The 26,320-nt window shown below is 37.5% G+C and overlaps 1 protein-coding gene across 4 annotated transcripts; it reads left to right on the forward strand.

Moving 5' to 3' along the window:
- The first annotated feature begins 691 nt into the window (after window positions 1-691).
- Window positions 692-25,931, forward strand: LOC124291559 (multiple epidermal growth factor-like domains protein 10). 4 transcript variants are annotated; one of them, XM_046728612.1, is made up of 5 exons: window positions 692-773; window positions 1,584-2,480; window positions 3,170-3,284; window positions 6,445-6,485; window positions 7,134-7,430. In XM_046728612.1, the coding sequence occupies exons 1-5, from the start codon at window positions 728-730 to the stop codon at window positions 7,370-7,372; spliced, it is 1,338 nt and encodes a 445-aa protein (XP_046584568.1). In that variant the 5' UTR covers window positions 692-727; the 3' UTR covers window positions 7,373-7,430. The 4 variants fall into 4 exon arrangements, 2 of the variants coding, with proteins under 2 accessions (XP_046584568.1, XP_046584645.1); XM_046728689.1 differs by having other exon boundaries at window positions 6,445-6,476; XR_006902264.1 differs by lacking the exons at window positions 692-773; window positions 1,584-2,480; window positions 3,170-3,284; window positions 6,445-6,485; window positions 7,134-7,430 and adding exons at window positions 22,728-22,924; window positions 23,471-23,585; window positions 24,068-24,122; window positions 25,548-25,931.
- The last annotated feature ends 389 nt before the right edge of the window (window positions 25,932-26,320 follow it).

A 26,320-nucleotide genomic window follows, 5' to 3' on the forward strand; every position in this document is an offset into this window, starting at 1 on the left:
CATACCCGTTTTCTAGATAGCTGCCAACGCAATACATCTCCATATCCCTGAAGAGTACCTGAAATATTATATATTGTCTATATATTATGACAACTCATGACCATATGCATACTGTTCTATATTCAAACCAGTTACACACCTGACGAAGGGTATGAGTGCTTCTGTACAATCTTAAAATAGTTGCACGGCTACTTTCCAGAAAGAAGTGAAATAAATGCCGAATATAACATTATTTCCACAATAACGGGACTAATTGAAAAGACTTACATTCTATACATCTGCTCCTTGTTTTCGACGAAAACGATCTGATGCTAAACAGGAAATATTCTCTCAACAGTCAATTTCCTTACAAATCAAAACGGAAAGAAGATCCGTGTATTTGCTCTTGGCTTGTTCTTCCCCCTCGGTGAATTTGTGTTTGTTTTTAAAATTATTGAAAATTCTCAAGACAGGAGGCAAATCATAACAGTTCTAACAATTCTAAACTAAACATTCTTTTCACACAACAACTTATCAGTATACAAAGGTATTACAAACTACTGACCATGTCAAATAAATATCCAGTTTCCAAACTCTCTAAACGACCTAGTGTTCTATCACCATGTTGATTGACTATAAAATATGATACATGTACATTTCTTGCCTTACATGATCTACTGTGCAAACTACCAATATCCTTATTGGCGACAAGATATGAAACGTACATTTCTTGCTTACAGATGCTAGCATGGCCTTTTGGAATCTACTGAATGCGATAATCATTGGACAACTGTGTAAGTATGCCGGAACGTATTGTATCATTGAGAACATGAGGCAGGTATGCTGACGCGTTAGCTCACCTGACAAAATGTTTTGTGAATTTATAGCATAGAGGATCTCAGTGCCTTAAAGAATTCACTTTCCATCCATCCTCATACTTAATTCAGAATGATGTGAGATAGGTTGGGGGTGTTTTAAGGTTTTTGCTGTAGATGAGGAAAAAACCAGACTTGCTTTATTGAAGGCTTCAACATTAAAGTTAGGGCTGGATGGAAGGGAAAATATTATGGCTCAGGGTCTGTCAGGCATTCCAGTTAACACGGTACTAATCACTCATTGAATGCACAGTTTTGAATTCAAATATATTCAATATTATTATATTCTTTTTGACAATCTTATATGGCCAAAACGTGTACATATAAGAAAATATTTATACTCCTGTGTTCAATAATTGTTCGTTGTTGGATAAAAACGAAATCATTTCATCAGGTCATGTCACTAAATAGGCCATAATTCTCTTAATTTGATAAATGGTATAAAATGCTGTATCTGTGACACTTTGACAAATAATCAGTAGAAGGATTTATATGATAACAACACAGTATTCTTCTGGATGAAAGAATAAACTGCTTGATGTTACAGCACATACCTTTAAGAACAAATGACACTTCACATACTAAATGGCTACTTGCTAGTGGTAAATTAACTGCATATGAACTGTTCTGGTTATGACTTTGAATGCCACACTTGTACAAGTCAAATATAATATAGTAGAATGGTGTGTTCTTGCTGTATCTAGTACTTCGTTCATATTTCATGCTTAGGTGTCTTCAATGTTGGTGGTTCCGAGTACAACTGCCTGTCTTTGTCGTCGTCCTTGACGTGTGGGGAATGTTATATTGGCTGGTATGGTGATTACTGTGACAAGGCATGTGACTGTAACCCTGGTGGATGTAACAAAGTAACAGGTGTTTGTATCCAGTGTCAAGCTGGCTATTACTCCACAAACTGTTCACAGACATGTCCACCTCAGTGCAGAGAGAGCTATGATGACCGTGTCTTCTGTGGCCGTACAACAGGAAACTGTCTGGAAGGGTGTAAACAGACATGGTGGGGGGATAAGTGTGAACACAAGTGTGGAAAACAGTGTAATGATTCAATTTGTTTCTTCTATGATGGTTCTTGTGCATCTGGTTGCGTACACGGGCTTACCGGGACTCACTGTAACAAATCCTGTTCAGCTGGATGTTTGGGAGGCAACTGCAGGCAGCTGAATGGCGTTTGCCCCCGTGGATGTAAAACTGGCTTCTACGGGCGTACCTGTGACAGACGATGTACTGATAAATGTCAGCATAAAGATTGCTACACGCGGATTGACAGAGACAGGCCAACCTGTACTCGTGGCTGTATACCTCGCTGGAAGCCCCCTTTCTGCGATATCCCGTGTCCACCTTACTGTTTATCCTGCACTGAAGCTGGAGTGTGTACATCATGCAAGAAAGGCTTCACAGGGAGCAGATGTGAGAAGAGATGCAACTGTCGATCTAGTTGTAGCGACGACAAACTGTGCGATGGATGTTCCGATGGGTGGCGGGGACAGACCTGTGAGTTGCCCTGCTCCAAAAACTGTCTGATATGTCAACAGGAAAGTGGTAACTGCACAGCATGTCGCCAAGGCTTCGCGTATGATGGACGAAGTCAATGCACCCCTATCATCCAAGGTAAATGAATTTATCAATATAACCATGTCACATGCTCGTTATCAATAGATCGACTGTCCATGAATACACAATGCCCTGAATAATTAATGATGTTTAAATCGTGGTCAATGCAACAACTGTTTATCTGAATATTACACTTTCCCAGTAAAGTGCAGTTTCTAGTACTTTTAGAGTTGTGTTGATATGTTTTTCGTGTGATATGGGAATATTTTTGTAGTAATAATAGGATATTCTTGTCCAAACTTCAACTCTGTTTTTTTTTTCTGGGATACTCCAAACCTGTTCCATTATTAAAGGCCTGCTGATTGCATTTAATTACTAAACACGAGTTACTAAATTTGATTATTGTGTTGGGATCTAGTATGTTTTTTCAGTATATATAATAGGTGTTTGAAAAATGAGCCAGGCATGGGTACCCTGAAAGAATTATATGATTAATGTTTCAAAGATCAAACATATTCCTAATTCAACTAAGAATGTCTAGTACAATTTACATTTCTGCACACATAAATGGCTTTTACTTTTACTGAAACTGCCTCGAAAATACAACACCCACGACCTGTATCTGGTCGTGAAAGAAAAGCATCGTGTGTTTGGGATAAACTAATGTACTTGTAGAATAGAAGATGATCTTTTTTCGCAGACACTCCATTGAGACATATTTCCTAGAATGTTGCTCTTTCATGCAGTCACAACCGACGAGGTCCCGATTCCAGGGCAAGATTCCAAAGTTCCTGTTCTGATTATTCTCATCATAGTTCCTCTCATCATAGTTGCAGCAGTCTGTATTCTGATCTATATCAGGTACGTTTATGATTATTTTGACCATGTATATTTCAGTATTCTTTTATGCCATAACGATGAAGTGTTTAAACATATTACGCGTTAGATGCCTGGAAATATGCTTTGACTGCAACAGATGAGACAAGAAAGTATGTATATCGAATAAATAACTGTCTTTGCATTTAAAATACAATGTACGAATGAATAGTATGTATACTCAGCAGCAAAAAAAAGTCATTACGAATTCAAAATTAGATAAGCACTGTAATCAAATCATTACAGAAATTGACATAATAAGCGGATCAAAAATATTTTTGCGTACAATATCTTGACACATCAATGAATAACTCAAGACAATTTCAAGACATTTCGTGAACGTTTGCAGTCTATTCAGACTCTTGACTTCAGTATCTAAAGTGACCACCACGAGCAGTAATAACTGCAGCACAGCGTCCATGCATGGAGTGCACCAATAAATCGGCTGTGTTCGGCCTTAGTATGACATTATTCAGTCTCCTCTGAATTTCATCCCAAAGATGTTCAATTGGGTTTAAATCAGGAATAAGGGTTGACCACTGCATAATGTTGACACCGTGTAACTCTGGCAGCATGGGCCCGGGCGTTATCATGCTGGAAATGTTGTTTCGGTGACGTGCGAAAAGTGGTTTGACTTGGGGTCTGAGAGCTTGGTCGATATAGCGCACCGCTGTGACGCAGCCTCCCTCTCCCTGGACCAAGGTTCTGGAACACCACAGAACCCACTCTCTGGTTTAGACCTATTCCACCCCATACCATGATGCTTGCACCTCCCCATGAGTCTCTTTCCCTAAGACATTGGTCTGATTAACGCTAGCCACGTCGTCGCCATATTCTTGTTCTGCCATCTGCAGTTGATACGCAGTACCGACTCTCATCTGTGAACAGAACAGTTCTCCATTGCCTGTATCGCCAGATTTGGTGTTGTAGGGCAAACTGTAGACGTTCACGCCGATGACGAGGGGTGAGGATAGGTCCACGGTAAGGTCTGCGGCAATGGAGGTTCTCGCTGTTAAGACGTCGGCGTACTGTATCAGTACTGATTGGTCTTCCGTGTGTTCCCACTGTCTGGCGTGCTGTTTTGGATGCCTGCATGAAGGGATTCTGTACATGCTGTCGCACAAAATGACACAAATGTCGTCTTGTGGTCTGCCAGTACGGGGGCGATCATTTGTGGTGTTGGTGGCCCGGAAACGTTGCTGCAGGCTGTAGATGGCCCGAACGTTGACCTGGAAGTGATTGGCAACGGCTTTGTGCAGTATGGCCAGCTTCAAGTCTTCCTAGCGCCTGATTCCTCTGAGCCGTCGTGAGTGGTGGCATCCTGCTGACGTTGTAATGTGAATGTTTCAACCAGGTTTGGGGGTGCATTTTATAGGGCTGGACCTTGTGAAGAGCACGTGCAGCGTGAGTTGCATGAAGAACATGGAGAACACCGTACCATCTCCGAGATCAGGTTGTGTTTTGAGACCATTTCCTGGGTTCCATTCTGAGTTTGGGAAGGAATGTCTTTGCTCAGATAAAGTTGGAGATGTTTTCAAAAATATACAATCAAAACATTAAATGAGTTTACAGTTATCCGTTTCTGCGACGGAAAATTCCAAACTGACGTTTCTTTTGCTGCTTAGTATATATTCAGTGGGGGTATCTGAAGGAAGCTCATAATTATACCTAACAAATCATCCTGACAGTTAAGAAATCGCTTCTTTCAGTTTTGAACCAGATGAGTACTCGTGAAGATCTGGGTTAGAATTGGTCTTCGGCAACCTATGCATGTCGTGAAGGGTGGCCAGGCTCGTTTATATCGTTGACATCAGTCAATTAATTGTGTAGATCGATGCTCAGGATGATCACTGGATTGTCTGGTCCAGTGAACGAAAAAACATGTCAGTAGCCATAATCAATAATCCATTTTTTCATTAGTTTTAGGAGACGAATGCATCGTCAGGAGACTTACAGGGACAAGTGGGTGCAAAGATTGGTAAAGTGCTAAATACTATCAGCCGCACACGCAAGAATATGTCTAGTAGGGCTATCCATAGTTTAGGGTTTAGGTTAACCGTTTGTGCTCATTGACGTAATCTATTCTAAACACAAGTTATATTTGCAATGCAAGCCATAGGTCCCAGAAACGTTCTAATTGTGATATATATGTTTATGTTATAGTTAATCAGACTCCTTTACTCATTGGCACCAACTATGTTCATGAGGTTACTCATAATTAAACAATATTAGTCATCCTGACAGTTAATATATTGCTTCTTTTAGTTTTGGTGACTAAAAACGTATTTTAGTCTATGAGTCTTGACGACAAGCCTAAATGTATTGATTTTTCCATCACAAGGGATAAATATTTCAGTGTTAAAACTGTTGGAGATCTTTTAAATAATGTCAATTATCATTTTATTATCGAACTTTTATAAGAAATTGAATTGATTGATACATTTTGAGTCTTGTGTTTTGTTAATGGATGTATTTTTTATAACTGCAAGTTTCAGTCCAGTTACTGAGATTGTTAGTGGCTGTATCCTCAAAGGGGTTTGAAGTAGCGTAAAATTATTGTCCTGCTGAGAGAATACATAAGTCCCAAAACATTAAAAGTCAATTTAATCTCTCCACTCTTTTAATCGTAGAATATGTGACATTTTAATGTATGGCTAGATTGCTCCGAATTGCAAACAGCTGAAGGGAAGGTGTAAATCCAGCTAGGGTCCATGCGGGAAGCAAATGTACTGTAAGTCCCCATGGTCTCTAGTATGGTGATCTACCTTCAGTTGTTGGCAATCTATAGCCTGTTTTATATTGTATTGTTCTCTTAAGAATAACGTTTTATAATAGCATGCTAGTTTTACTTTAATAATATCTATGATACACTGGTAGTTTTACTGTTCTTCGTCAACAGGCTTTTAATTTTAATTTTAATTTTAGTTTTATTCTTCTATAATACAATAATTATTGTTATCGTCACGATATGGCTGAAATATTGCCGATGTGACGATAAATTTTAACTCACTCACTCTTGACGACAGGGCTATTGGCGTTATGTTTATTTCAGATATAGATCGCTCATTACAGTCAGTTGCTTAGTAAATGAAAAACCATGCCAGAAGCCAACTGTCAATAATGCTTTTTTCACCCTTATTTGTAGGAGACGAATGAGTCATCAGGTTAGTATAAGAGGATACATAGGTGAGTAAATTGCTAAATAGTTTCATCAATAATATTCTAGTGGTGTTTTATTAAATGTAGGTTTTTATAATATACACATATTCCATTTCAATGTCCAATTTGTTCTCGTCACGATATGGCTGAAATATTGCCGATGTGACGTTAAATATTGACTCACTCACTCACTCACTATTAAATGTAGGCAAGTTGCAGATCTCCCTGTAAAATAGGGTAATCCTTTTGTTAAATGTATTCCATTCATCAGCACATAGTGGGTATTTTGTTGGTTAACCACGTGTCGCTATTAACTTACTCGAAACAAGTTCTAACTGCAATGCAAACCATACGTTTAGTTATGCATCATTCCAGAAACATTTTAAATTTTATGCATACATTTCTATTTTATTTAGTCAGACTCTTTATCATTGGCACGCACTAATTTCATGAGAACTGTGATTGTAGCGTTAGAGCAGGACATTTTAAGATAACATTACGTTTATAGCATCAGTTGTATTCACTCATTTCCCGTGATGTATTCATATAACGTTAGTCACTAGTTTCCCTTTCAGGCTATATAAAATTTCGAAATATTTGAGACTGATTTATTACTAGTCTGTTTTGCTTTAAACCGGCATAGCTTGTTAACTCCGGTTGTTTTCATTTTTTTAGATCCCGTCACAATGCCTCGCAACTTGGAGGAACAGCAGGAATTACAGATACACAGTATGTGCCTTGCAGTACAGAAGAGTGATTCCAAATCCGCCACCTCTGCGCAAACATCCAAGTCCATACAGACCACAACATGTATTGCATCCAAACAATTTCGACCAGAAAGCATAGAAGCCAAGGAAACTTCTAAAAGTCATCCACGTCAAAAGACCCCAACCTGCCATGAACAGAGGTTGTGATTATTACCTTCTAACACCGTCCTACCATCCACTACATACATACATTATATATACTCTTCAAAAAAGTAGGGGAACTCCATAATGATTGATAATAATGAATATTTGAGAGTGCATCACCACTTGCACTTCCTTATAACCATAGGGAAACTAGTTGGTTGTACACAAATCGCTCTTATTATACTGACTCCGAGCCGACCAGTCCTTGTTGTACCCATTAATGCTGAGCGCCAGGCAGGGACCAACAAGTACCATATTTTAACGTCTTTTGGTATGACGCGGTCGGGGATCGAGCCCGCGACCTTCCGCTCTCCGGGCAGACGCTCTAACCACTACACCACGGAGGCGGTCTCCTCAATACAAAGAAAACCAAACAGATGGTGACAGTCAAAAAGGAATATACAGCAAATACCAATACCTGTTACAAAATAATACCAACAAACACTGCACCGTTTACGTAAACTGAGGTCTTTTAATGATAGCAGTTTTATTTATTTTTTGCTTATTAAAAAACATCCGAGTCAGCATACATTGCCATTGCCTATAACTCTTTAAATCAATAGGCTTAAATGCTTAATGTGTTTGCCCCATGTACAACAATCTCTTGCTATGGTATCTCATCACAGCATCTGATGTGATATTTATTGCCATAGCCTTAAATCAGGAATAATAATCTGTATAGTTATGTTTTCGTTGAAAAGTAATACATGAGTTCTAAATAACTAAACACTGAAGCTGTCCTGTTATGTTTGGTTCGTGGATATCGTCAAAATGATCTTCAGCAATCACGGGTGCCATTCAAGAAACACTTGCTCGTTCACATACACAGTCAGTGCCCTCCAGTGTGTCGAAGATTATACATATACTTCACTTTCCAAGTGATGGGTCATGTAAAATGCAATTTCAATGCGCTGCAATTATAAAAAATATGTTAATCAGCATTAACACAGTCTATTGTTAACATATGAATGAACAATGGTGATTCACAGTTTATGCTGTGAAGGATCGAGTTTCGGAGGATACATCCAGAATATTTTCTGAAACAGGTTGCAAAACAGTATCCTATAATATCAGATGCTACGGACACATACCATATTATATTACAGTGAAAACACTCTCATTTCGTATTTTGGAGTGACCTAAACCATCCAAAACTGGCATACTTCCCCGTTCAACGTGTTTTACCACAGTTTAAAGGCTACATTCAGTAAAGCTAAGTCTATAAGTATACTATCATGCATTCATGTGGGAATGTAAGGTCACTTAAGCAAATTATGACTTTCTACCAAGAAAAAAGAATACTCGTCATAGGTCTTAATCTATTGCTCATCCCACTGGGGAACCATGCAGATAGTAGAAGCATTATAGTAGAAGTCCCGATGGTCTCTTGTAATGTTAACCACCTTTAGTTGGTACACAGCCTGTTAGGTTCTTTAGCCGATCTTTGTCTGATTCTTATATTTTTAGAATTAAGACACAGTTCCTAGACCACATGATGTATAGGTCTGTGGCGTGGTCCACAAGAATTGCTATAACTTTCTATATATGAACCAAACAGAATACTGATAAGAAGTGAGCGTAACCTTATGTAAATTTTTATATTGTTATATACAAATGTTAACTGGAATTCTCTGTTTTTACATGTTATTGTTTTAGGACTTGATGTGTGTGGGAGACGTTAAACAGAGAGAACTGAGTGCAACATTATGGTAACTTTGATATTATGGTATACAAACTGTTAACTGGAAACAATTTGTTTATGAGATGTTACTGTTTTATTAATGTATTGATGTGCGTGTTAGAAGTTCTTGTTGTTTTAAACAGAAACTAGACAGTATTCTTAAAACTATATTGAGAATGTTCCTGTATGTATTGAACCATATTTTATGACAACAAGAGTTATTTAAATGATCTCTGGAATATTCTGATTTTATAATCGATAAAACTGGCATAAAGCATGAGTAAAAAGTCACTATCACCAAACCTTGGAGGAAATCGAATTCACTTAATACATGCTATACATTCTTCATACTGAGTTTTACATCAGTTGTCTCGAAAACATTGCAATATACTTGTCTGTTAAACATACATAACATGTACTTTGATGTTTCGATATATACATGTACATTGGAGATTGGACGTTTTTATACAACCACATTATGTTACAATGAGACTATAAGTTTGTTTGAACATATACAGTCAGTTTGGGGTAATATGTCAATCACTCATGACAAACTGGGATAACCAAACCACTAACAAGCCATATGATATTCAATAATGTCTTTCGTATTATGTTGTATGACGACCATGCTATAAAGAGAACGTTCACATGTTACTAATGTTTCCTTTAAAGTAGATAGGAAACTCTCATTCTTATTATTTTATTATGTTTTTATGTTTCTACTTTGAAACAACGCTTTACTGATCAAGTTTACACTCGAGCATTATAACATATTTTGGCTGACCTGTAAAGTAAAACAAGAAAACTGTAATAGGGGAAAATCATATGATAATTTCTCCAGTGACTGAACAGGAAACGTGACAACCGCATTCAGGCAAATGAAACTAGCAGCTACTATGGACTTGAAATACACCAAAGGGTTTGTACGTAATGTCACACCATTGAATGTACAAGAAAACTGAGAGTAGATTTTCAGGGTTTAATTTCTCAAAGCACAGGGTTTAAAATCGCAAGCATTTCAGGAGCTGACAGACAGAATATCAAATGCTAAAAAACAAGTGTTCTTAATAAATGCATGTGGTTTCTATACAATAATCCACTTGTCCACATTTCAGTTAACCAGCAGAAGTCCCAAATAAGGCAACTATTCAGAATTTTATTTCAAAACAGACAGGCCTCTTTAGGCATCATTTGTTAACTTGGTCTATGTTCGTAAGTTTCACTATTGTTTGGGTTCCAATGTCGTTACATGCCGTATTTTATAAATTCTGTTGAAATACCAATTGCACTTTCAATACTGTTACAAAACACACTTTATTAGTGATACATTTTATTTCATAAACAGATTTTTACAGACGTGTGTAGACAGTATAAAAAATACTTTTATTTCACCTACAATTATCCTAAAATCCCATCTCCCGGCATATTTAATAGAACTATCACAAATTGGTCATGGCAATCAGAACAGAAGTACTTCAGCATGTAAAGGGAGATAACTTACAGTATTACAATAAAACGTCTCTACTGTTCATTGTTCTTATATGCTACTTTGCTCTTTTGATACAAAAGTGTTTTACTTATATCATATTTTGTATTTCTATAAATGGATATTTACTAACATTTACAACATATGTGATACATTTTACTACTAAGTAAAATATATTTGACCCATTCGGTTGCTCAGTTTTTGGTACCTGTAATAACACTTGACAGTAATTTGAGCATAAATGATGTTAAGAGTTCTCTTGATTCCGTTGCATAAATTAACAAAACGAAACTATTCTCGCAAGATCATTGGTCATTTGTAAATCATTTTGACGGCCGATTTGCCTTTCAAGCTTAATGAAATCTGTTTCCGCATGTAAGTTGCATAATCTGAGAACAATCCCCCTTCTTCATCACACCATCATGGCATCAGTTGTGTGTAGTGTGAAGTCTTCCTAGATCGGCGCCAAAACAACTTTTAATCCTCGATACGAAGAAAACCAAACAGATGGTGATAGTCAAAAAGGAATATACAGCAAATACCAATAACTGTTACAAAATAATACCAACAAATACTGCACCGTTTACGTAAACTGAGGTCTTTAATGTTAGCAGTTTTAGTTTCGTTTTCTTTTATTCCAAAACATCCGAGTCAGCATACATTGTCATTGCCTATAACTCTTTAAATCAATAGGTTTAAATGCTAAATGTGTTGGCCCCATGTACAACAATGCCCATGCTATGTATCTCATCACAGCTCTGATGTCATATTTATTGCCATAGCCTTAAATCAGGAATAATAATCTGTATAGTTATGTTTTCGTTGAAAAGTAATATATGAGTTCTAAATAACTAAACACTGAAGCTGTCCTGTCATGTTTGGTTCATGGATATCGTCAAAATGATCTTCAGCAATCACGGGTGCCATTCAAGAAACACTTGCTCGTTCACAAACACAGCCAGTGCCCTCCAGAATAATCACTGACACATCTGATAGACTTTGTTTTGTGATATATGTTACTTCGTTGTATTTGTTGTTGTTGTTATTTCTTTGGGTTTTTTTTATTGTTTCCCTTATGTTATATCATGTATGTTATATCATCTATTTGACAGTCCCACCTGTGTGTCGAAGATTATACTTATACTTCACTTTCCAAGTGATGAGTCATGTAAAATGCAATTTCAATGCGCTGCAATTATAAAAAATATGTTAATCAGCATTAACACAGTCTATTGTTAACATATGAATGAACAATGGTGATTCACAGTTTATGCTGTGAAGGATCGAGTTTCGGAGGATACATCCAGAATATTTTCTGAAACAGGTTGCAAAACAGTATCCTATAATATCAGATGCTACGGACACATACCATATTATATTACAGTAAAAACACTCTCATTTCTGTATTTTGGGAGGACCTAAACCATCCAAAACTGGCATACTTCCCCGTTCAAAGTGTTTTACCACAGTTTAAAGGCTACATTCAGTAAAGCTTAAGTCTATAAGTATACTATCATGCATTCATGTGGGAATGTAAGGTCACTTAAGCAAATTATGACTTTCTACCAAGAAAAAAGAATACTCGTCATAGGTCTTAATCTATTGCTCATCCCACTGGGGAACCATGCAGATAGTAGAAGCATTAAAGTAGAAGTCCCGATGGTCTCTTGTAATGTTAACCACCTTTAGCTGGTACACAGCCTGTTAGGTTCTTTAGCCGATCCTTGTCTGATTCTTATATTTTTAGAATTAAGACACAGTTCCTAGACGACATTATGTATAGGTCTGTGGCGTGGTCCACAAGAATTGCTATAACTTGCTATATATGAACCAAACAGAATACTGATAAGAAGTGAGCGTAACCTTATGTAAATTTTATATTGATATATACAAATGTTAACTGGAAATTCTCTCTGTTTATACATGTTACTGGAAACAATTTGTTTTATTAATGTATTGATGTGCGTGTTAGAAGTTGTTGTTGTTGTTGTTTTAAACAGAAACTAGACAATATTATTAAAACTATATTTAGAATGTTCCTGTATGTATTGAACCATATTATATGACAACAAGAATTATATTTAAATGATCTCTGGAATATTCTGATTTTATAATCGATAAAATTGGCATAAAGCATGAGTAAATTTTCACTATCACCAAACCTTGAGGGAATCGAATTCACTTAATACATGCTATATATTCTTCATACTGAGTTTTGATCAGTCGTCTCGAAAACCTTTGCAATATATACTTGTCTGTTAAACATACATAACATGCACTTTGATGTTTCGATATATACATGTACATTGAGATTGGACGTTTTATACAACTAAATTATGTTACAATGAGACTATAAGTTTGTTTGAACATGTACATTCAGTTTGAGGTAATATCTTAATCACTCATGACAAACTGGGATAACCAAACCACTAACAAGCCATATGATATTCAATAATGTCTTTCGTATTATGTTGTATGACGACCATGCTATAAAGAGAACGTTCACATGTTACTAATGTTTCCTTTAAAGTAGATAGGAAACTCTCATTCTTATTATTTTATTATGTTTTTATGTTTCTACTTTGAAACAACGCTTTACTGATCAAGTTTACACTCGAGCATTATAACATATTTTGGCTGACCTGTAAAAGTAAAACAAGAAAACTGTAATAGTGGAAAATCATATGATAATTTCTCCAGTGACTGAACAGGAAACGTGACAACCGCATTCAAGCAAATGAAACTAGCAGCTGGTATGGACTTGAAATACACCAAAGGGTTTGTACGTAATGTCACGCCATTGAATGTACAAGAAAACTGAGAGTATATTTTCAGGGTTTAATTTCTCAAAGCACTGGGTTTAAACTCGCAAGCATTTCAGGAGCTGACAGACAGAATATCAAATGCTAAAAACAAGTGTTCTTAATAAATGCATGTGGTTTCTATACAATAATCCGATTGTCCACATTTCAGTTAACCAGCAGAAGGCAATAAGGCAACTATTCAGAATTTTATTTCAAAACAGACAGGCATATTTAGGCATCATTTGTTAACTTGGTCTTTGTTCGTAAGTTTCACTATTGTTTGGGTTCCAATGTCGTTACATGCCGTATTTTATAAATTCTGTTGAAATACCAATTGCACTTTCAATACTGTTACAAAACACACTTTATTAGTGATATATTTTATTTCATAAACAGATTTTTACAGACGTTTGTAGGCAGTCCTAAAATCCCATCTCCCGGCATACTTGCATAGAACTATCACAAATTGGTCATGGCAATCAGAACAGAAGTACTTCAGCATGTAAAGGGAGATAACTTACAGTATTACAATAAAACGTCTCTACTGTTGTTTGTTCTTATATGCCACTTTGCTCTTTTGATACAAAAGTGTTTTACTTATATCATATTTTGTATTTCTATAAATGGATATTTACTAACATTTACAACATATGTGATACATTTAACTACATTTGGTTGCCCAGTTTTTGGTACCTGTAAAAGCACTTGGACATCAATAAAGAATTTGAGCATAAATGATGTCAAGAGTTCTTTTGACTCCGTTGCAGAAAATAACAAAATGAAACCATTCTCTCAAGATGATTTATCATTTGGAAATCATTTTCACGGCCGATTAGCTTTTCAAGCCTAATGGAATCTGTTTCCGTGGAAAATCGAAACCAACAAAATGGTTCCCTGTACAAGGAAATATATATGAGTGAGTGAGTGAGTTTAGTTTTACGCCGCATTCAGCAATATTCCAGCTATATGGCGGCGGTCTGTAAATAGAAATAGATATGAACTTATTTCATACATTTGTCAATTTTGAAACTGAAAGCAAACTATTTCCAGATGTATGTTAATACCAAAGACTGTAAAGACAATAAATGATGAACATGATGATACACTTTCGTGTGCGTATATTTAACAGTAGTATTGAAGCATACCAAGTCTTTCGCACTCTCATACAACTATTCCATTAAGTGTACGGGCCGTTGTCTCGCTATGATAGTGTTAACTCACCAAATTGTAAATTTTGTTTTACAATTCTTTTCATTTCATTTCGCATTCATTTCACACTATCGTATTCAGGTTAGATTCAGATAATAAACTATAATCAACCTCGAAATTATAAATGTTTTTATTTTTTGATTATTTTAAGTAAACAGAAAGGGCTGGTTATTCCATTTGGCTTAATTGTCTCCGATATGTACATGTGTTCACCCAAGTTATAAGACAGTCAAGAAGAGGAGAGACGAGATGAGGGATGTCTTTAATGACGGTTTCCCGACTGGATCCACTAAGGAGGGTCAGTGTTCAGTCGCAGGCGTTAAACGTGGTCTGCTAATTTTATACATCCACCCCGAGGAAGAGACGTCCCTACGCCTAACTCCAAAGACTCTAGAATGTCTAGAATTTGGAACAAGGCTCCCATACCTTGCTCTTACAGCCTAAACCTGTGAATATCCGGGTTAGAATTGGTCTTTGGCAACTTATGCTTGTCGTAAGAGGTGACTAGCAGGGGCTGGTCAGGCTCACTGACTTGGTTGACACATGTCATCGTATCCCACATGCGTAGATCTATGCTCATGCAGTTGATCACTGGATTTTCTGGTCTATACTCGATTATTTACAGACCGCTTAAATATAGCTGGAATATACCACCGATCAACTAAGCATACAACCAGCTCTTACAATCGCGTTAAATATACTTAAATAAGATGACAGGGGCGTTGCGTAGCCTTGTGGTTAAAGCGTTCGCTCTTCACTCCCCCGAAGACCCGGGTTCGATTCCCTCCATGGGTACAATGTGTGAGGCCCATTTCTGGTGTCACCCGCCATGTTGTTGCTGGAATATTGCTAAAAGTGGCGTAAAACTACACTCACTCACTATAAATGACGTTGCATTTTGACAAAAGTTAAAGTGTGTAGCAACGTTGTTTTGAGCCTTTACTGTTACCCCATGCTCACGTAGACATTGAGTTACAGCACGCTGTGACATTGTGTACGCGTTGTTTTGGTCAAACAAGTATTTTATGTGCACCTGACATCATAACAAGCATTGTGCGCTGCTCACATTCCCCCAAAAAACTGTTTCATGTTTCCAATAAACACATAAATATTCAAATTGTGCAAACTGTTTTAAGTTGCATTTGAAAATAATTTCAGAAAAAAAAATATATTTGTTGAACTTCAATATTTTTTCTGCAAGTGTACATCAGTGTGATGCTACGACAGTTTTGTGCACCGTGAGCGAAGTACAGCTCCAACTGGGATAGAGAGTCCTATTATGGCTAGTCATCCGTGAAATACACTTAAAATTGCACCCAATTGTATGTTTTGAATCGCTCATGGCGCCAGTCGCACAGCGTGTCCCGCCTTCCATGTGACTTACCCTAGAAAATAAGAAATACGTATCTTATTTGTTGAAGCATAAATTGGACTATCTTAACTTGGGATACACGTGAGAGATTTCAATCGATATGTTGACGTATGAATGGGTTGGTAGGTTTGAATTGCTCATTTTCGCCGAGTGTGGGTTTTTAATGGAAAGAGAATGTGTCGTACTATCTGTACCGTTATACCTATTGTGTCCATTTCTAAATTTGTTTTGTATATTTAATTATTTATGACAGTGGGCGTTCTCAATATCAAATATATCAATAATGGCGATTGCTCTCTAGAGCAAATACCACGAAGGTTGGGGAATCAACTCTGACAGTGGTACAACCACTCCACACACAAATAGAACAACACAAGACTTGAATGAATTAATCAGCCATGTGTCATTTATAAATAATCAGTCAACAATAGAAATACATGCATTCACAATCAATCATTAGAGCATGTTTACAATCAGTAGTAGAAATACCTGTATGCGGAGAACGTGACATAGATTCGTCAGACACGATACATACAGCATTACTACGTATTACGATACATGTTATAGTATACATACGATACAAGTATACAGCGTACAAGAATGTAAGTCAACAGTTTTCATGTGGTTGAATGAAGTATACCCGACAGAGTCTCACTAATACGTTATAGGGGCAGTGGGTTAGCCTAGTGGTTAAAGCGTTCACTCGTCACGCCGAAGACCCGTCTTCGATTCCAAACATGGGTATAATGTGTGGATATCATTTCTGTTGTCTCCGTCGCGATATTGCTGGAATATAGTTAATGGCAGCGTAAAACTTAACTCACTCACTCACTGACTATTACATTACCCGAGTAGGTATTCACACACTATATATTCCATTTCAGACACAATACTTTCTCCAAACGTAATCAAGTTTGCAGCAGTAGAACAGTGGGGATGTCACAAGAATGACATTTTTATTTGCCAAATAAACTTGCATGTATTCAAAAGTATACAGTTCGATAGAGTAACGGTTCTTTCCTTCGTGAATAAACAACCAATTTTGACAGCCACATAATTGCTTGTGAATGTCGTCCGCATTTATACCTAGTCCAGATGCTACAGCTAATCCTTTTACCTGATTGCGAACTTTAGTTACAGAATTTCTTAATAGATTTTGAAAAAGGTGTTAATTACGAACGTGCTTGTGCGTGAAGTTTAGTAAGAATATGTTGCTTGTATGCCAATGAGTCATACATGGTACTTGTGATTTTTTTATCAATATAAACATAACCGTAAATACAGATGAATATCTTGCCTCTTAGATCTGTTAGCTTAATTCTATCTGACCGAGGGGTGGTGGGGTAGCCTAGTGGTTAAAGGGTTCGCTCGTGATAGTGCTGGAATATTGCTAAAAGCAGCGTATAACTACACTCACTCACTCGTTCACTCACTCACTCACCGACACAAGAAAAGAAAAGATAATGTCCGGTTTAAGTCCGATGTTCCTTATCTGTGTAACTCTTTGCACTTTTAAAATAGTGCAACATAGTCGGTTATTTCAAATGGCGTAAAACGTTCTTAAATATTTGTAAAACTGTGTCCATTTTCTCGATGTTAATAAAACCATTCTTGCGTTAAATATTCAACCATGTTTTTTTCCATGTGGTTAGCTCTCTTACATACTGACTTAAAGAAACAATGTTTTCCCACGTTGCATAAGCGCACTTGTCTGTCTTTGTCACTGTATCTATCTCAATATTGCGTTCTACTTTCTCTCTCTAACAAATGGATTTTCTGTACAACTACCCATAAAGCCCCCTCTAATAGAACTATTACAAATTGTGATATCTGTCGTCCTGGAATATTGCTGATATGCACTGTTCTCAGACATGTATGTGTCGATTTCTGTTGAGTCGTTAAATTACATTGTGTAGGAACGGTGGGGTAGCCCAGTGGTCCAAGCGTTCGTTCGTCACGCCGAAGACCCGGGTTCGATTCCCCACATGGGTGAAACCCATTTCTGGTGTCCCTCCCTGGAATATTGCTAAAAGCGGCGTAAAACCATACTCACTCACTCACATTGTGTCACTGCTATAATGTGTTTATTTGCTGATAGATTTATCTTTAAGATGTTTTTTTGTGTGTTTAATCACGTTGTGTTGAGCCTTAGAATGCATATCTGATGATATGACTATGTATTTTTATGCTAGCATACTGTAATGAAGACTGTTCATATTTATTAAAAGGCGGTCGGGCCTGCAGAATGGGAGAACATTGTTTGTTAGTTAACTCTGCCTCACCAATGTTCCAGCTAACTTTCCTGTGGATAGTATAGTTCATGAAGTCAAGTCTGGACCAGACAATCCCATGACTGACATCATGAGCATCGATCCACGCAAATGGAATGTTTTGACATGCATCAACCAAGTCAGCGAGCCTGCCCTCTCAATCCCGTTAGTCTCCTCTTATGACAAGCATTGGTTGCTGAAGTCCTATTCTAAACTGTCTCCATATATTATGATTATGCAGATGTAACTGTTAATGGAACTGTGCAAATACAGGCCACTGGAACATCATTTTGCACATGTAATACTGCTTGTACGGGTCTTTAGGCAGCCAGGCCTTGTGATTCAGCAAATATGCCATCTGACTCCATTTCGTTGCATCTAATGATATGTTTCCATTTACAAGAATGATGAACTATATGTAAACATGCTCTGTATGTGTATGAGTGTACATTTACTGTGTACTGTTAACCCTCTTGTATAGTGCTGTCAGGTACGTTCAGAGAACAAAGCTTCCCTATGCGAATGTACGTGTGATGCTTTGTATGCGTTTTTGTAATGTGTATATGTGTTGATTTGAACATCTTTTTTATAGTTGTATGGCTATCTTGATTGTGTTAGCCACGGTTCGGTTTACAAATAAATACTTGGCCTCGTATCCACAGCATAGCTTACTTCTAACAGAACTATTACACACAGGTCACGGCGACACGGAATAGTACCGACTAGGTGTTTGTTTTGGTTTTGGTTGTATCCAAGAAGACATATGCTATCATAAGACTGTCCTGTGTTGATGGGTTTTTTATTTACCATTTTGTTAACGCAGTTTTAGGTACAGTACATGTTGATAGGTACAATGGTGCTGATATACAAGGTATACAAAACAATCAATGATATTTCTACAGAAAACGTCTGCAAATGCCATTAGATGGCACCATAATTTCACTTATGTATAGGTACAGTACATACCTTAGTAGTTAATGTGACGTTGATAGGTACGGTTGTGCTGATATACAAGTATATCTCAACTGTGTTGAGTTTTCTTTTACTTGACTTTCTGTAGACGTCTCTGTGCTTAACAAAGCGTCTCTGTGCTATACAATCAAACATCAATGCATTTATTAATTGCAATATGTGTGTAAACTTGTCAAGCTTTGATTAATGGATGTTGATAACAACGCATATCGCGTGTTTCATTGTTCATTGCGAGTATATGGGCTTGTCAAGCTTGGATTTGCTCAGATGATGTACAGGGGTAGGTTTGCTAGCTTGCTTAGATTTTGTTTAGACTCGTAGTTCCTTTCATCAGTAATTTTTTCACAGTTATTTGTATTCAATTGTGTAGATTTAGACACATAGTTGCTGGATTGTCTCGTCAGGACTCAACTGTAATCTGTGCTACAAATAATCAAGACCGTCGCGGCATTATATAATTGAAACACAGCTACGTTAGTTTACCTTCTGTCAGTGAAGTAGCGTGGTGTTTCATGATTCTGAATTATAACCAGAAACAATATGAATCAAGATCAACGTGTCATTGTAAAGGAGCATTATGGTGGAGCGTTAGTAGGTGATGATGTATTAGGTATATGGAATGCATCCTATATATGGTTGATGTGGTGGTGTGTGGTCCTGTGCATAGAGCTCAGGTCACATATCAGTTGAGCGGAGAGTCTTTGGATGGTGAGCCTGTTTGGCAGCTTGACTCCTGAGAGTTTCTAGGACTTAAGTACTGCCCCCACAACAAAGCACACGTGATGCATGTGGTCTCACCTTAGACAAGTGAGTTTGTTCAGAATTGATTCTGTTCATCCAGCAGAAAATGGGTAACCGGTGGGATAAGTTATTAAACAATTAATGTTTTAGCGCGTCACAGGCCGCTTGGGCTATACGGGCTAATAATGACCAGATTGTTAGCGCTTTGAACGTGCCTCTTCATGGTGCGAAATTCAGCGCATTATTGCATGTAACCTTTTATAAATTGAAGATGTAAAAGTTTGTATATTCCATGATGCTATTAAGAACTTGTGAGACTGATGACAGTACACGTCAAGGTGACATAATCGACGAGTGGCATCCCTTGAGACAGATGCTGCCTCATGAAACAATGCCATAACTCTTTGCATATATTTTTTTGATATGATATACACTGGTGAGAACATTGATTTTAGGAGGCTACTAGTTCAGACAAAGATATGACAAACATACGTATAACAGAAATAACCTAAAAAGTTGTTATATTTAAATGTTGTATCATATCTGTATATCCCATTTTAATTGTAGATGGAAACAACATTAGCCCTGATTTATTTGAAAAAATGAGGTGTGAGCGATGTATTGTGAACTGGTTACACTCACAGTTGTCAGATTATCTCTGACTGATGAACATTGTATAGTAGTTAGAAACAGTATATTATCCTGCATTGTCACATTTCACCTCAGAAAATTACAAATCTTGGTATTTCCTGAACACCACACTTTACAAACGCTATAAGTGCGACCATGCCCTATTAATGCCCTCCCAATTTGTTGGAGGTAAATATAAAAATATAAACCTGGTTTGTCCACCTTTATGACGTTATTGAGATAACGAGATGCTGATTGATCTATATAAATATACCTTGTATAATTTGAAATGTATGGCTAAAATGGTTTTGGAAGTTGTATGTTTCGCACATAAAATACGCTATTACACCATCGAATAACTATAGCATATACAATATCATGTCAGATTCTCAGTCTGTGATTCTGTACACATTGTTTCTAACTGAGGTGGGGTGTGTTATTCACGTGCTTTCTTCAAATAAACCATTGACTTGATTATGACGGATGCCACTGGTTGGGCAGGATACTCTCACCTTTTCGTGAACGCCTGAGAGGGATTTATACTCGTGCTCGCCCACGCTCTGGGGAAATATTTCTGTAGAAGTAGAACGAGTCCTATCTCCTTTTGTGTATATTGCTGTTACAAATAAAACTCATGCAAGCAGACACCCTTGAAAAGAAACGCTTTTTTCAAATATCCGAATATATATGCTACCAAGCGGAAAGACCTGTTACCCCTTTGCTTTGTGTATATTCATATTCAATTTGTATATGAATATGTATTACTAAGGAAATGGAATCCCAAACACACATTAAAAACGTTAATAAAATCAGTGTATGTTATCGTTTTATGCCATGCGTCAATGCATGACGCTGTCTGGCGTGTCAACTAAACTAGTCGTAAACTTTGAATAGCATACTGTGAAATTCCACAAACTTATGACGATTAACAAGGAATCGCCAATAGATATGCTTTCTTTAATGGTTATAGTCGATTAAATGCACATGTCTTTGTTCCAGCTTACAACTGTTGACATGTCAGTATATCAGCTGCTTTCATTAGCCCTATGCCTACAAGGTGAGTGTGTTTGTAAGCGTGCATTTGGACAAAATAAAATAATAATAACACTTCAGCTTTCCTGAATATTTACATAATTTGAACGAAAAATAGGGAAGAATATATGTTAGTCCGTAACGTTTTGACTTCAAAGTCACTGCTCCATAGAAGCAATTGACTGGCTTATATTCTGTCGATAAGCATTCATTCACACAGACGACATTTCGATTTGCAGAGTGATGACAAAATCGTAAGAGGGGACGTAAAAGTACATGATGTTTAACGTATCAGGTCATAACATGGTATCAAGACTGATCGGACTTGCGAGGTGAGTTCAAAGGTGATTCGTGAATTTATTGTCATATATGATGTACATCACTAGAAGAATATCAGTGTAGAATACATTGTTATTCGTAAGATATCTAATACGACTTTTCCATTACATCTCTTAAGCAACTTCATCGTTGATTGTGTGGGGAATCATTGTCTGCTGATATCGCCGTCCGGGTATTGTGAGGAATGTCATCTTGGCTGGTATGGAGCCTACTGTGACAAGGTGTGACAAAACTGTGACCCGGGAGGATGTAACAGAGTGACAGGTGTTTGTCTCCAATGTCCAGCTGGATATTACTCCACAAACTGTTCACTGACATGTCCACCTCAGTGCAGAGAGAGCTACGGTGACAGTGTCTTCTGTGAACGTACAACAGGAAACTGTCTGGAAGGCTGTAAACGGACATGGATTGGGGGATAAGTGTGAACATAAATGTGGAGAACAGTGTAGAGATTCAATTTGTTTCTTCTATGATGGTTCTTGTGCCTCTGGTTGCAAGGATGGTCTCTCCGGAACCTATTGTAACAAATCCTGTTCCATTGGATGTTTGGGCGGCAGCTGCGGTGAGCTGAGTGGCGTTTGCCTTCGTGGATGTAAAACTGGCTTCTATGGGCGCTCCTGTGACAGACAATGCTCTGGTAAATGCTTTGGCAGTGATTGCAGTACATTGGTTGACGGAGACAAACCAACCTGTACTCGTGGCTGTGTACCTGGTTGGAAGCCTCCTTTCTGTGATACCCCGTGTCTACCTAGCTGTTTATCCTGCACTGAAGCTGCGGTGTGTACATCATGCAAAAAAAGGCTTCACAGGAACCAGATGTGAGAAGAGATGCAACTGTCGTTCCGGTTGTGGCAATAGCAAACTGTGTGATGGCTGTAATGATGGGTGGCGGGGACAAAACTGTGAATTGCAATGCTCTGAAAACTGTCTCAGATGTCAACAGGAACGTGGAAACTGCACAGCATGTCGCCAAGGGTTCGAGTATGATGGACGAAGTCAATGCACGCCTATGATCCATGGTAAATGAATTTATTAATGTTACATGCTCGTTATCAATAGTTATATTTTCGTAGTAATGATAGGAAATGCTGGCCAAAACATTTTTCTAGGTTACACCAGAACTGTTCCATTATTAAAGGCCTGCTGATAACCGTTTGCATGTATTTACTAGACTCAAGTTACTAAATTTGATTATTGTGTTGGGATCTAGTATGGGTTTTTTTCAATATAGGTGTTTGTTTTTTACTAGGTGTTTTCAAAATGAGCCAGGCATGAGTACCATGAAAGAATTGTTTGATTAATGTTTGAAAGATCAAATATATTCCTAATTCAACTAGGAATGTCTCATACATTTTACATTTTTGCACACATAAATGCGTTTTACTTTCTCTGAAACTGCCTCGAGAATACAACACCCACGACGTGTATCTGGTCGGGAAAGAAAAGCATTATGTGTTTGGGATTGTATAACTATGAACTAATGTATTTGTAGAATAGAAGACTATCCTCTTTCGCAGACACTCAATTGAGACATATTTCCTGGAATGTTGCTTTTTGGCATACAGTCACTACCAGCGAGTTCCCGATTCCAGAGCAAGGTTCCAAAGTTCCTGGTGTGATTATTCCCATCATAGTTGCTCTCATCATAGTTGCAGCAGTCTTTATTGGGATCTATATCAGGTACGTTTATGATCATTTTGACTCTATATATTTCAGTAATCTCTAATGCCATAACGATGAAGTGTTTCAACATACTAAGCGTGTGTTAGATGCCTGAAAATGTCCTTTGAAAACAACAGGTGAGACAAGAAATAAGTTCATATCATATATGACTGTCCCCCCTTCAAAAACACAGATGAATAGTGTGTATATTCCAGGGGGGTATCTGAAAGATGCGCATAATAATACCTAATAAATCATCCTGACAGTTAAGGGACTGCTTCTTTCAGTTTTTGACCCCATGAAGATCCGGGTTAGAATTGAACGTCAGCAACCCATGCTTGTCGTAAAAGATGGTCAGGCTCGCTGACATTGTTGACACTGGCCATCGTATCCCAAATGCGTAGATCGATGCTCACAGTCATCACTGGATTGTCTTCTCCAACGAACGAAAAACCATGAGAGTAGCCATAATCAATCACTCTTCTTTTTTTCTTTATTAGAAGCAGAGGAAAGCGTGGTCAGGCGACTTGCTGGGACAAGTGGATGCATAGATGGGTAAAGTGCTAAATACTTTCAGCAGCACACGCAAAAATATGTCTAGTAAGGCTATACATAGTTTAGGGTTTAGGTTAACCATATGTGGTTGACTATTGCAATAGCCTCCACGCTGGATTGAACTCTATGCAAGTACAGAAACTCAAAACAATTCAAAACACGGCTGCCCGTATTGTATGTCTGAAATCTAAGCGAGATCACATCACTCCATCACTCATTTTCCTACATTGGCTCCCTGTTAAGTATCGTGTCAACTTCAAAATCCTGTGCCTTGTATATAAATGTCTCCACAGTCAAGCTCCAGAGTATCTATCTGAACTTCTTACACTGTACATCCCTGCAAAATGTCTAAGATCTCAGAATCAGCACTTACTCACAGTCCCTAAAGTCAGACTTGTCTTCCTATGGTCAGAGGACCTTTGCCTACACTGCAGCATTGCTTTGGAATTCACTGCCAGCTGACATCAAATGTGCGGAATCACTGAACTCTTTCAAGTCCCTTCTAAAAACCTATTACTTCTCCAGAGCCTTCTCTTAGATCTTTTCTTCCTTTTTAACTTCAACTATTTGTACTCTCCTGTCTACATTGTTCATAGATTTACCCTTTTTTTGTAGCGCCTTGAGCGAGCATTGAGAATGCACTGATATAGGTGCAGTTACACATACACACTATTATTATTTTATTATTTATTAACTTACTCGAAACACAAGTTATATTTGCAATGCAAACCATAGGTTTAGCTATACACCATCCCCAAAACGTTCTAATTTTATTAGATATATTTATGCTATAATTAGTCAGACTCCTTATTCATTGGTAGAAGCTATATATTTTCATGAGGATACTCATAATCATACCTGATATTAATCATCCTGACAGTAAAGAACTTGCGAATTTTGAACCACAAGCGTTTAGTCTATGAGTCATGACGACAGGCTATTGGCGTTATAAATCAGATATAAATCACTCACTGAAGACAGTCAGTTGCGCTGTGGACGAAAAACATGCCAGAAACCAACTGACAATATCCCTTTTTTCCCTCTTATTTGTAGGAGGCGAATCAGACTTGTTGGGTAAATTGCTAAATAGTTTCAGCAATAATATGTCTAGTGTATATGTGTTGTATTAAATGTAGGCATGTTGAAGAGGTTCCTGTTGAGTAGCCTAGGACAGTCCCTTTTGATAAATGTATTCTAGTCATCAACACATATTTGCTGTAAAGTTGTAGGTTAACCACTTGTAGTTATTAACTTTCTCGAAACACAAGTTATATATTAGGCTATATAGACTGATTTATTAATAGTCTGTTTTGCTTAAAACCAGTATGGCTTGTTAACTCCAAATTCTATATTTGTTCATGCCAAATCTATGTATTTCATATTTCCCATCGTTCCGTTATATATTGTTTGTTTTAAACTTTTTAGAAACAGCAAAATGATGTCCAAAAATGCATGTTGGGGGACCAGTAAGAATTACGGATGCACAGATCTTGCAGTACAGAAGAATGATTCCAAATCCGCCATCTCTGAGCAAACATCCAAGTCCATACAGACCACAACAAGTTTTGCATCCAAACAATTTCGACCAGAAAGCATACCAGCCAAGGAAACTCCTCAAAGCCATCAACATCAAAAGACTCCAACCTGCCACCAACAGAATCGTGGTTATTACCTTCCAATGTACCCACCTTCATACCTTCCACTATAGTACATAAATACATTATATGTACTCTCCAAATATGTAGGGGAACTTCATTTATAATTGAGTCAATCAATGTTGATATGATAATAATGAATGTTTTGAGAGTGCATCACCACTTGCACTTCCTTATGACCATTGTTGTGTGTACAGTGATCGCTCTTGAAAGATGACTGGTGTATGATGTGAAATTTGCATGTGTACGATTTTCATCTTCAAACAAGAAACGGCTGGAAACAAACACTAACAATTGTGAGATGCAAGATGACTGTCAAAATTAATGTGTGCGCGTGCGTGCGTGCGTGTGTGTGTGTGTTTGTCTTTAAATTCCCTCTTCACATTTCTGTACATCACATGCTTCATAATCACGTTTGTATCAACACACAGACATCTCATGTCATGTAAGTTGCATAATCTCAGGATTATCTCCCTTTTTCGTCACATCATCATGGCCTCAGTTGTGTGTGTGTTGCATGCACTCTTACTGTCTAGATTGGTG

This window comes from Haliotis rubra, unplaced genomic scaffold, assembly GCF_003918875.1.
Source record: "Haliotis rubra isolate DU_JTF1 unplaced genomic scaffold, ASM391887v1 Scf10, whole genome shotgun sequence".
Taxonomy (NCBI): Eukaryota; Metazoa; Mollusca; class Gastropoda; order Lepetellida; family Haliotidae; genus Haliotis; species Haliotis rubra.